General features: G+C 56.6%; 2 protein-coding genes across 2 annotated transcripts; one reads left to right on the top strand and one right to left on the bottom strand.

Annotated features, from left to right (window-relative positions):
• Positions 1–2,417: 2,417 nt before the first annotated feature.
• Positions 2,418–6,655, top strand: RPL35 (ribosomal protein L35). The gene is made up of 4 exons (XM_032165105.2): positions 2,418–2,566; positions 2,934–3,070; positions 4,306–4,387; positions 6,471–6,655. The coding sequence occupies exons 1-4, from the start codon at positions 2,564–2,566 to the stop codon at positions 6,618–6,620; spliced, it is 372 nt and encodes a 123-aa protein (XP_032020996.1). The 5' UTR covers positions 2,418–2,563; the 3' UTR covers positions 6,621–6,655.
• Position 6,656: 1 nt separating this feature from the next.
• WDR38 (WD repeat domain 38) lies at positions 6,657–11,091 on the bottom strand. Its single transcript, XM_032165104.2, is given in 10 exon segments — positions 6,657–7,032; positions 7,123–7,170; positions 7,655–7,804; positions 7,939–8,070; positions 8,219–8,279; positions 8,281–8,297; positions 8,577–8,674; positions 8,780–8,896; positions 10,241–10,361; positions 10,967–11,091. Coding segments are annotated over 10 exon segments (942 nt in total). The 5' UTR covers positions 11,036–11,091; the 3' UTR covers positions 6,657–6,903.
• Between the last annotated feature and the right edge of the window lie 1,236 nt (positions 11,092–12,327).

Below are 12,327 nucleotides of genomic sequence, written 5' to 3'. Positions count from 1 at the left end.
GCAGGAAAATCGCTTGAACCTGGGAGGCAGAGGTTGCAGTGAGAGCCGAGATCGTGCCCCTGCACTCCAGCTTGGGCAATAGAGCAAGACTCCATTTTGGAAAAAAACAAAAATGCAAAGATTAGCCGGGCATTGTGGCACGCACCTATGTAATCCCAGCTATTCAGGAGGCTGAGGCACAAGAATCGCTTGAACCTGGGAGGTGGAGGTTACAGTGAGCTGAAATTGTGCCACTGCACTCCAGCCTGGGTGACACAGCAAGACTCCATTTCAAAAAAAAAAAGTCTAAGCCAGGCCGGGATTGCCCTCTCTCTACTCTCTTTTTTCCCACTCTACTCTCTTTTTTCCCCATATCCCTCCACCTCCTGGAAGCCTGTCTCACCTTGGTGTGGGTCAAGGTTCATTAATTCATCCAACAAGCATCCATGTGCTGGGCCTGGAGACTAGAAAAATTAATTCAGGTGTCCGCCAAGGTTCTGTCCCCAGAGAACTTCTAGGTTGGCTGTGGAAATAGCCACATAAATATATCATTTTATTTCAGCCTGTTTGGGGCTACGGAAAGGATTGCACAGAGGAGGTTGCTAGTCATAGGAGATGGGAGAAGTGTCCTTGTGGGTGGTAGTAACAAGAGGACAATCTGGCTTCAACCATAGCTCTAAGAGGTGGCATGTCTTTATTAAGGGCAAGGGAGTGGCACTGGAGTGCTGATTAATGCCTACTGGTTGGCAGACATTAATCAGAAAGCCTAAACGTGCCCTGCCTTGTGAATTCCCCTTTCACGTTCCAGGCTCTGCTGACGTCTCCTTCCTCTGGGAACATGAACACCGATGATATTTTGAGCCATTGTTATGCGTCAGATTTCGGGTTAACAGCTTTACAGGTATCTCCTCTAATTCTCATACTTATGAGAATTGCTTCACATATGAGCAAACTGAGACTCAAGAGAGGGGAAGAGATTTCCCAAGAGTCTCAACTACTACCTTGGCAGCAGAGCAAGAATTTGAAACCTGGTCAGGTTCACTTTAAAAAACGCTGTACTAGCCGAGTGCAGTGGCTCATGCCTGTAATCCCAGTATTTTGGGAGGCTGAGGCAGGTGGATCACTTGAGGTCAGGGGTTCGTGACCAGCCTGGCTAAACCTTGTCTCGACTAAAAATACAAAAATTTAGCCGGGTGTAGTGGCACACACCCGTAGTCCCAGTTACTGGGGAAGCCAAGGCAGGAGAATCTCTTGAACCCAGGAGGTGGAGGTTGCAGTGAGCCGAGATCGCGCCACTGCACTCCAGCCTAGGCGACAGATCCAGACTCCATCTCAAAAAAATATATAAAAAATAAAATAAAAATAAAAAAGGCTGTATGGCCAGGCGAGGTAGCTCACCCCTGGGAGGCCGAGACGGCGGATTGCTGGAGCCCAGGAGACCAGCCTGGGCAACAGCTCTACAAAAAATAAACAAATTAGCCAGGCCTGGTGGCTTGTACCTGTAGTTTCAGCTACTCAGGAGACTGAAGTGGGAGAGTCTGCTTGAACCTGGGAAGCGGAGGTTTTGGTGAGCGGAGATCGCGCCACTGCCCTCCAGCCAGGGTGACAGAGCGAGACCCTGTCTGAAAAAAAAATAAAAATAAAAATAAATAAATAAAGGCTGGGGGCCAGGCGTGGTGGCTCACGCCTGTAATCCCAGCACTTTGGGAGGCCGAGGCGAGCGGATCACCTGAGCTGAGGAGTTCAAGATCAGCCTGGGAAACGTGGCGAAACCCCGTCTCTACTAAAAATACAAAAAATTAGCCAGGCGTGGTGGTGCATGCCTGTAATCCCAGCTACTCAGCTACTCGGGAGGCCGGGGCAGGAGAATCGCTGAACCCGGGAGGCGGAGGTTGCAGTGAGCCGAGATCGCGACACTGCACTCCGGCCTGGCACCCTGGCGACAGAGCGAGGCTCTGTCTCAAAAAAAAAAAAGGTGTAAATGCTCTTTGCAGTTCCACATACTGCCTCCCCAGAAACTTTATGGAGTTGGATTATAACTGCCTGTGCCCGCCCACCCGCCCATCTCGCACTTTAAATTCCTCCACGACATGAGCCTCGGTTCATCATCTTTGAAAACTCTGGCCCCTCCTCCCCTCAGCACCCCCAGACTAGTGGCGCCCAGCTCAGAGTTGCCCAGATTGGGAGATCTGCAAGGTTTCCCGAATGAATGAATGAACGAATGAATGAATGAACGAATGACTGAATGGACGAATTTGAGTCCTCCGTGTGCCATCTCTGCTAGCTGCCGCCCACGTTGGGCCTCGGCTTTCCCAACTGCGCGCCTACATCGTGACGCCGACCTGGCTACCAGGGGGTGCCGTGAATGAGGTGAGCACCACAAGGCGGGGCTCCGGCCCTTCCGGGCGGGGCGGGCAGTACCACGGCGCTCCTCGAGGGCGGGGGAGATGGGGCGGAGCCCCGCTGCGGCGCCATTGGCCGCGCCCGCCACCACCCGGCAGTAGTTGCGGAGGTCAGTCCCGCCTACTTCCTCTTTCGCTCGGAGCGGGCGGTGGCGGTGGCGGCGTTGGCAGCCTGTGCAGCAATGGTGAGAGCGGCGGAATCGGGCGCCATCCGAGCGCTGTGAGGCGCGGGGGCTGGGGAAGGCGGTGCGGGCTGAGCCCCCGGATTCTATCTGCCAGCCGGGCCTGTGGGGCGCCGCGCAGAATGGTCTCGCGCCACCACAGCCCGCCTCTTCGCTTGTCTGCCGGGCTTGGCGCCGGGAGAGGCGCGCGGCCCGGGCTTGGGTTACTCTGCCCGAGGCACGGCCGGCGAGGGAGACTGTCCTGAGCCCAGGTTGGGGCTCCGGCGCACTTGTAGTCGATGGCGAGTCGCGCGCCTTTGGGGGCTGGCCACGCAGGTGAAGGGGATATGGCCCCGTGGCCTGGCTGAGCCACACGCTCTCTTGCGCGCAGGCCAAGATCAAGGCTCGAGATCTTCGCGGGAAGAAGAAGGAGGAGCTGCTGAAACAGCTGGACGACCTGAAGGTGGAGCTGTCCCAGCTGCGCGTCGCCAAAGTGACAGGCGGTGCGGCCTCCAAGCTTTCTAAGATGTAAGTGAGGCGGCCGGATCACAGCACTCGTGGGTGGGGAGCACGTGTGTATCGGGATCGTCGGAGGATTTCAAAGTTGGCTTAAGGAGCTGGCCGCTTAGATGCCCACTCCGTGCATCCTGGGGCGCATGGGAGACCCGTTGTGTGCTTAGCCTCTTACCTGCCTTGACCTTGAGGTCCTTGTGCCTGGAGTGCATCCCCGGAGACCCATCTTAATGCTGCCTTCAAAGCCTACCCGGACCCTTTCCTTCCGCTTCCCCCCAACACTTGAGTTTTTAATTCACCTTTCCCCCCCTTGGCAGCTTGCACCCTGGAGTGGCAGCGTAAGTTATTTTACATGGCTAAGAGTGCGGGAGACTTGTGAAAGGAACCTGGGTTTGTGAAAGGAACCTGGGTTTGGAGTTCATCAACCTGGGTACAAAGTCCACTACTCAAAAAAAATTAGATGAGTGTGGTGGTGCAGGCCTGTAGTCCCAGCTACTCTGGAGGCCGAGGCAGGAGGATCACTTGAGCCCAGGAGTTGGGAGGCTATGATGGGGCCACTGCTCCTCAGTCTGGTTGACAGGTAAGACCCTGTCTCCAAAAAAAAAAAAAAAGCTGGTTACCCTCATTTCCCCCAAACAACCTTAGTAGGGGCAGGGGTGGGAGGATTGGACAAGCACAGTTGCACGCTGAATCTTCAAGAACCATGTTGACCAGCCGTCTACTAGGTGACTCCCTCATCCTGACATGACTACAAATAACTTCTCCCCAGCTCGTTGCTTGCTTCAGTCTCCTGGCTTGTAGTGACTCCACTTTGCAAACGTCTTGTTTCTCTTTCCTGCGATTCCCTAAGCTAGTCTGATTGCCTGGTTTGTGGCATGATTCCCTCCCATTAGCTCATTGAAATTGACATTGGTTGAGTCTTAGCCCTCAGGATAAATTCGTGTTCTGGGATTGAAGGTCTTTTTCTGATCTGCCTCATTTATCCAGCCTGCACTTCCTCATAAAGCCTCTGCTGTCTCAGCTGACACTTTACAGCTCAACAGCATTGGATTCCCTGCCCCATTCCTGGAATGCCCATCCCATGCCCCTCCCTTCCCTCCTCAGACCTCACTCCCAGAACGCCTTCCTCCTGAGTGAATATGGATGGGCTGATGGGGGAGGCTGCAGCTATCCCTACCCTATGTGTGAGTCCTGAGCCTTGGAAAGTGCTGTGTGTCTTCCTCATCTTCACTGACATCTCTGTTTCGTAGCCGAGTCGTCCGGAAATCCATTGCCCGTGTTCTCACAGTTATTAACCAGACTCAGAAAGAAAACCTCAGGAAATTCTACAAGGTGAGTCTGCCTGGGCATAGGGAGGGTTGGCTGCAGGAAGCCAAGTGCTAGCCGTCCCTGGCCGGGGGCGTGGTAAAGAGGTTTTCCTTGGTGCATGGGCTGAGAGTGGTTAGCCTTCCCAATTTGTTGCTGGGCTCGCTCTTCTACCAGTGTCTTGCGCTGGCACATGGCTCTGCAGACCACTTCCTCAGGCTACAGATGTCAAGAATTCATTGGGGCTTGGGGTGTCCTGGCTGGAGACTCGGGTTTTGAATCCAGCCTTCCCAGTTGAGTGGCTTGGGCAGTGATGGGACTGGCTATTGAAGGTTTTCACTGCCTCTTACTGGCACTGGGTGTCAGTCCCTGCCATGCACCTGCCATGCTCATTTTTCAGATGAGGGCCCTGAGGCCTAGACACCCACAATCAATGGTGTGATGGGCCCTGGTTCCAAACCTTACCTTGGGGAGGGTCGGCTTGAGTGTTCCGGGAGGTGTGCACAGGCGTCTGGCCCCCTCTTAGTCTTGAATTTTGATAACCATTTTCTGGTCTTGTCCTTAACATTCATCTTATTAGGGTTCAAGCAGAGAAAACTAGGGGGAGACGGTGTGTGCACATACATCCAATGTATTCTGATGAATGGGCTTAGGTGATTGTGGGGGCTGGCTGGGACTCAGGGCTCAGGTTGAAGCTGCTGTTCCCAGTGGGTACTTGGAGCCTCAGCCCTATGCTTAAGACTTACAGCTGATTGGATCAGGCCTTCTGGGATTACCCAGGATAATCTCCCCCCAAAGTTACCTGATGGAGGTCTTTAATTTTATCTGCAAAATGGTTCCACATCACTACCCAAATTGTGTTTGAATAACTTGAAGGTTTGACACATGGAAAAAGCAGCCGTGGCTGATGAAGTGCCACAGGCCTATAACCCCAGCTACTGGGAGGCTGAGGCAGGAGGATGGCTTGAGCCCAGGAGTTAAAAGTGTAGCCTAGGCAACATAGTGAGGCCTCATCTCAAAAAAATGAGAAGGGCCATAGTGTGGGTATGTTAGCTGTTCAGGGGACACTAGCACGTGTGTGGCAAAAGTAAACCTTTAATGTCAACAGCTACGTGTGTGGCTAGTGGCTGCTCTGTTGGACAGCAGAACTCTAGGGGGTTAGCCAATGTGAAAAGGACGAATGCCCAGCCGGTGCCAGCAGGAGTGAGGGATGTGGGAGGACAAAGACTTTTCTGCTTCCAAGTACCCTCCAGGGCTGGCCCTCATCGTCCAGGATCTTTCTGCAGTCCTTTGCCCACCTGCAGGGGCCTGGGGCCCTGTGACCTCAGAATCCCCCATACCATGGGCCACTTGTTACCTGTTCAGTCTTCCCCCACTAGGCTGGGACCCCGAGCAGGGACTGGGTCAGATTCTTTGCCAAGCCAGCTCCCAGCACAGGGCCCAGTCCTGAAGGGGGCCCAGGGGACCTTTGCAGAACACAGGAGAGACCAGTAAGAGCTGCCATGGTCTAGAACCCCCTGCTGGAGAACAAGTGGGGCAGGAGTGGGAGCCAAGGATGGAAAGACAGATGATGGCTCTGTGACAGCTGTGGGCAGGGGCCCCAAAGCAGGAAGCAGGTGGGGCAAGTGGCCTTGGCCAGCCAGGCCTCTGAGGCTGGACGTTCATATAGGCAGCACCTGGTGGGCCCTCCATACAGATGGACAGAGTACTGCCTCAGCCCCCGGCACGCTCTTGCTAACCAGAGCTGAGGTAGTGGTAACTACCCCCGGGGCTTGGTGGGTGCTGCGTGCCCCGTACTAGGTTGTCATGTGACTGTCCTCGTGACTAGGAATCAGGCAGTGGAAGGAGCACTGAGTTGGGAGTCACTTGACTGAGATGCAAGCCCCAGCTCTTCCACAGCTTTGCCAAGACCTGTACACTCAGCCCAGTAGGTCAGCAGACTTACACGAAATGAGCATGGCCCCACCAGCCTTAGATTTGGGGGGATTAATTGAGCTAGTGATGTGTGTGGCCTGCTGGCAGTCCCATGGTGGCAGCCTCCTCCTGAGTGGCTATGGGTGGCCCTCCCCAGCCCCGGGTCCTTGGATTCACCCTGCCGTCTGTCTCCTAGGGCAAGAAGTACAAGCCCCTGGACCTGCGGCCTAAGAAGACACGCGCCATGCGCCGCCGGCTCAACAAGCATGAGGAGAACCTGAAGACCAAGAAGCAGCAGCGGAAGGAGCGGCTGTACCCGCTGCGGAAGTACGCGGTCAAGGCCTGAGGGGCGCATTGTCAATAAAGCACAGCTGGCTGAGACTGCTTTGTTTCCTGGCACTTCCACTGATTGGGTGGAGGTGGGCGGGTCTGGTTTTGGGGACCAGGTGTGTGATGGGTTCCAGCAAGCGTCCTGCCCATCACAGCTGTCTGCTCTGGTGGTGCCTGGAGAGTCCTAGCCACGGGGATCTGTTGGATGCTGGCACAGTCACTTTGCGCCTGTGGTGAGAAGCGGCATGCCTGTGCGCCACTGAGGGGAGCGGGTGAGGTCGGCACCATCTGAGGTGGTGTTAGGTTTGAGGGTCCCTGGGTGATCTGGATGTGCGGGATATTTGACGTCTAGTCTGATCGGCAGCTCCAGACACTAAGATTTTCCCATCTGGGGTGAAGGCACAGGTGTGGGCCACATCCAGGACTCCCTGCCAAGAGTAGAGGGTAGGGCTTGAGGTAAGTCCTGCCTTGGGAGAAGCTGTCCACGGCTCCCTCAGTGCCACAGCGCCGTGCCTTACCTTCAGGGTCTCAAGGCACTTTCCTGTGTTGCAGTCCCAGACTTTGACCTGGAAAAGGAGGGGGGCATGTCAGGAGGCCTCACCAGGCCACTGTGCCATCTGAAGCCACCTCCAGGAAAGTGCCAGACAAAATTTGAGATGGAGTTTTTGCCTGAACTCCTGACCTCAGGTGATCCACCTACCTCCACCTCCCAAAGTGCTGGGATTACAGGTGTGAGCCACCGCCCCCCCGCCCAAACAACATCTGAACCTCTTGGTGTAGGTTTTGTTTGGGGGCTGTATTTGAAATTGTAGAGCAGGACTTCCCTTTTGCCTGATGCCATTTGGGTCATGGAAATGTCAATGCAACTACCAACGGGCCAGCCCTAACCTTGGTGCTGGCCATTAGGTAGAGAGGCTGGCACCCGGGTCCTGCCCTTGCCCCCTCCTAGCTAGGGCAAGTGGGGATGTGGGCATTTCTGGAGTGAGTGCTGAGGGCTCCTGCTGGGGTGAGGATGGGTAGGTAGGAGCAGGATGGGCCCGGGGTGGTTACCATGCGGGAATAGCCGGCGCTGGCCAGCCACAGCTCGTCGGGAGAGAAGGCTATGCTCTTCACCCAGGTGACGTGGCCCTTCAGTTGGATAAGCAGGCTGCTGGTTGTGGGCTTCCAGATGTGGATGGTCTTGTCCCAGGAGCCGGATGCCTGGACAGCAGACAGCTCTGATCCCCGGGGTTTCGGGCCTGTGAGCTCACTGGGCCCCTAAGTGGCCTGGGACCGTTCTTAAGGGCCTGGCTGCCAGCAAGGGACCAGCCTGGAACCCAGGACACCCCACTTACCAGGAGGCCAGATGGTGAATAGCACAGGCAGCTGATGTTGCCACTGTGTCCCTCTAGCGCCTGGTGGAAGACTGCTGGGGTCCCCGTCTGCAGGTCCCAGATGCGTACGGTGGAGTCCCAGGAGCCGGTGGCCTGCAGGCAGCTTCTGTGAGTCTGGCCCAGCCAGCTCCCCACCCGCTCTGCACCTAGGCAGGACCCAGCGTCCATCCCCTTCCCACCACTCAGCTCCAAGTGGGTATGGGGCCACTGAGGTGAGGCCCAGGGCAGAGGGTAGGCTCACCAGGCAGTTCACCGTGGGTGAGAAGTCGCTGCTCTGGACGGAGTCGCGGTGCCCGACTAAGGCGCAGCATCTGGCCAGACTAGAGAGAGCCCTGAGCATGAGGCAGCAGAGGGCAGCTGGCTACCTGGGCCTTGACAGTCCAGGAAAGGGGGACCTCGTGCAAAAAGCCTGAGGGCTGCAGTGTGCGGGGAGGCCTGGAGAGGCGGCTGTGGCCAGGTGGGGGCAGCCTTGGTCGCCTGCTGTGGGCATGGGCCATGGGAACCAGTGGAGGGTTTGAGCTGGGAGGGCAGGACTGGTGACATCCTCTCTGGAACTGCCCCTTGAATCCCAGACTGGTGGCCCCAGCCCCTCGACGTACCTGCACTTCCCAGAGCATCACCCGCTTGTCCCAGCCACCTGATGCCAGCTGTCTCGAGTCAGGGCTGAAGCTGACCGTCTCCACACTCCATTGGTGACCTGCAGGCACCAGCCCGGGGTCGGGAAAGAAGGTGACATGACACAGGACACAGCACCATCTGAAAGGGAACGCTGGCCTGGCTGCTTGGCTCCCAGCTCACTCACCCTTCAGGACCCGCAGACACTTCGCTCTTGCCACATTCCACAGGCGGACAGTGTAGTCACAGAAGGCGCTGGCGAAGAGGTGGCCATCGGGGGAGAAGCGGCAGAACTTCACGGGGCCTGGGCGGGTGGCCACAGTCAGGGGACAGAGCACCGCCCGCCACTTCTGTCCACGCAGTCCAATCCTTGCTAATTTCTCCAGCCTCGTCGCCAGCCTCCCCTCACCCAAACTCCAGCTTCCCAGAAATGCCTGGATTTCCATGCCTTGGCCTGGGCTGGGCTGTCAGCCTTGGAGCACCCAACCTCAGTGCTCATCTGAAAAATCAATACCCAAGTCAAAGTAGGGACCTCCCAGAAACTTGCCCTAACAACCGCTGCCTTGGTTCACTGCCTCCTTTGAGCTCCAGCCCCTGATTTTCCTTCCTTGCAGCATTAACCAGACTGCCTGTAATTGCCTGATATTTTTTCTTGTCTCCTGAATAATAATTAACAATAGTTATATCTATTGAGTCCTCAAGGGGTGCTAGGTACTTTGCTTGCATCATGCCAATGGAAATAGCTCAGCAAGGTGACAGGACTTGACCAAGCTCACAGTCAAAACAGTGGTAGGCACGACATGGCTGAACCTTAAGTACATCATGCTAAGTGAAATAAGCCAGTCACAAAAAGACAAATACCGTGTGACTCCACTTAGAGGCACCCAGAGAGGTCAGATTCATCGAGACAAAAAGAAAAACAGTGGCTGTCAGGGGCTGGGAGGAGGGAGACTGGGGACTTGTTTAGTGGGGACAGAGGTTCAGTTTTGCAGGAGGAAGAGTTCTGGAGATTGGTGTCACCACAATGTGAAGGTACTGGATTCTCTGAACTGTACACTTAAAAATGGACACAACAAGGCGGGTGCAGTGGCTCACGCCTTTAATCCCAGCACTTTGGGAGGCTGAGGCGGGTGGATCACGAGGTCAGGAGTTCAAGACCAGCCTGGCCAAGATGGTGAAACCCCATCTCTACTAAAAATACAAAAAAATTTGCTGGGCGCGGTGGCGGGTGTCTGTAATCCCAGCTACTCGAGAGGCTGAGGCAGAGAATTGCTTGAACCCAGGAGGCGGAGGTTGCAGTGAGCCGAGGTTGTCCAGCCTGGACGACAGAGAGCGACTGTCACAAAAAATAAAAATAAAAAAGGATGCAACAGAAAGTATTATGTATGTTACATCACAGTTGTTGTTGGTGTGTGTGTGTGTGTGTGTGTGTGTGTGTGTGTGTGTGTGTGTGTGTGTGTTTAAAGAAGGATCTGAGTCCAGGCCTGTTAGAGTCTAAGCCCCAGCGCCCAGACATCTCATCCCATCTCCCATCCTGCCCAGCCCTGCCTTGCACCCGTGCCCAGCTCATCGGAGGTCACTGCAGTCAGCTCTGCAGCATGCCAGACCCTTGTGCCTCGGTCATCCCAGCCAGGTGTGGGAGCCCCACCTGTGTGGCCACCCAGCCTCCAGAGAAGCTGCCCACTCCGGGTCTCCCAGCCATACACGCAGCCATCCTCTGAGCCTGTGAGCAGCATCTGGCCATCAGGGGAGAAGGCAGAAGAGTTGACCTAGAAACAGAGCACAAAAGCGGTCCCATTCTGGGGAAGAAACCCCTGTCCGCTCATCTCTGACCCCTAAACACTGCCCCCAAGAGTCTGGGGTTGGAGCTTGACTTCAAGCCTCACTCCACGACCAGAGCTCAGAACCCGGGACCCACTGGGCCCTCTCTGGAGCCCCGTAAAGCCAGAGCCTGCAGTTGGAGGCAAGAGCCTTCTCTGGAACCAGAGCCTGGAACCCCAGAGCCAAGAGCCCATTCCAGAGCTGCAGCTGACAACGCAGAGTCCAGAATCTACTCTAAGCTCTGAGTTCACTTTAGAGCCAGGGCCCCAGAAAACACCAGAGTCAGCAGGGAGCTTTGTGCCCCTCTCGAGGCATAGCCCAGAGCCCAGGGCTCTTTTTAGAGGCAGAGCTTAGAATCTAGAGCTGCTCTGGAGCTGGGGCCCAGCACTAGAGCTGAGAACCTACTCTGATCCTTCTTGGGTTAGCAAAGTCTACTGTGGACTCAATGTTCTGAGCTAGTGCCCAGAGAACATTCTGGAACCCCCACTACGCAGAACCAGGAACCACTCTGCATCCAAAGCCGGTAGTCTGGGCACAGCCCGCTGGACCTCACCTCGCCGCCGTGCTGGCCGAAGAATTTCACTCTCCGCACGGCCAGCGTGGCCGGGACCCCGCTGTTCATGGACACCCGGCCCCACCCCGCCCCGGCGGGCTCCCTCCTAGGCGGCCGCGGGACCCCAGGACTGAGGAAAGAGGAAACTGTGTACCAGCGGTCTCCATGGTAATCGGGGCGGGGCGTGCAGCCACGGCGGGGTCCCTGCGAAGCCACGAGGACTGACAGGCAGGGCCAGACCGCTTGCAGCTCAGCGGAGGTGGAGCCGCAGCAGGCGGGACCGCGGCGGGCTGGGAGAAGGGACTTCCCGCGCCAGCGGCTGCTTGTCCACCCTAGGGCAGCTCTCGCGCGGGGCAACACGGCACACAGAGCGGCCACTAGAGGGCGCGCCAGCCACACGCACCACGCGGCCCAGAGCCCGGCCCCGCGCCCTGCGGACTGCGGACTGCGGACTGCAAAGGGTCCCTGCATCCCTTTGATACAGGGGAGCAACGAGCCTTTCTCCCCATCTGCACAACCGGGAGCATCAGCCCTGCCCCACAGGACTCCAGGGGTGAGCCAAGCACAGGGCCTGGCACACGGTAGATGCCCAAGAGGGCCGCCTCAGGAGCCAATACCCCTTCCATCCAGGAGTGGCCAGTACTGAGGTTGAGGATGTCCCAGGAGAGCGCTGGGACAGTAGCCAGCTCTGTCCTCCAGGGCGTGGGAGCCAGAGGTAGTGTGTGTAAAGTACATGGCATTAAAAGTGGGGTCACGTCGCTGTTAACACTCCTGGCAGCACAAAATGTGCCATCTGAGGATGGGGTGGAGGCTGGGGCCGAGGGGCAGTGTCCAGGAGCTGCCAGGATCCTTACCGGATAGTGCAATCTGAAGCTTGGAACGAGCAGGATTTGGTTTCATTGTTAATTTTACAGGTGAAGAAACTGACCCGGAGAGCTGGGAGGACTTGCTCAGAGACACTCAAGCCAGTAGGAGTGGAACTGGGATTTCAGCCCGTGGCTGTCTGACTCTGGGGGTCTGTACTGGGACCACCTGCCATGAACTCCAGGGACCTCGCAGCAGATGTTGAGGTCCACAACTCCTGGTACATCTGGGAAACTGAGGTCCGAAGAGGGCAGGACTTGGCCCAGCCATCTAGCTGGTGCCTCCATGGCAGAGCTGCGGCAGGATCCAGTCTCCCCACTCCCACAGCAGGACAGGGAGGGAACAGAGGACCCCCACCTGCCCTGCCCATGGATTCTAGGCTCCCTGGGGGCAGGGGTGGAGCAGCTGGGCTTTGGGAGCTTCAAACTCAAGAGTTCCCAGCTGCGACTCACACCCCTCCCCCTCAAACCTCTTTGCCAGAAACTTCTCAGGAGATC

The sequence above is a fragment of the Hylobates moloch genome, unplaced genomic scaffold, assembly GCF_009828535.3.
Source record: "Hylobates moloch isolate HMO894 unplaced genomic scaffold, HMol_V3 SCAFFOLD_10, whole genome shotgun sequence".
Classification (NCBI taxonomy): Eukaryota; Metazoa; Chordata; class Mammalia; order Primates; family Hylobatidae; genus Hylobates; species Hylobates moloch.
The sequence above is the reverse complement of the archived record's forward strand: the minus strand, read 5'-3'. Positions and strand labels throughout refer to the sequence as shown.

Excerpts from the sequence above, each read along its gene's own strand:
- RPL35 (XM_032165105.2), top strand. Across the intron at positions 3,071-4,305 it reads GCCTCCAAGCTTTCTAAGAT|CCGAGTCGTCCGGAAATCCA; the intron begins GTAAGTGAGGCG and ends TCTGTTTCGTAG. Across the intron at positions 4,388-6,470 it reads ACCTCAGGAAATTCTACAAG|GGCAAGAAGTACAAGCCCCT; the intron begins GTGAGTCTGCCT and ends TCTGTCTCCTAG.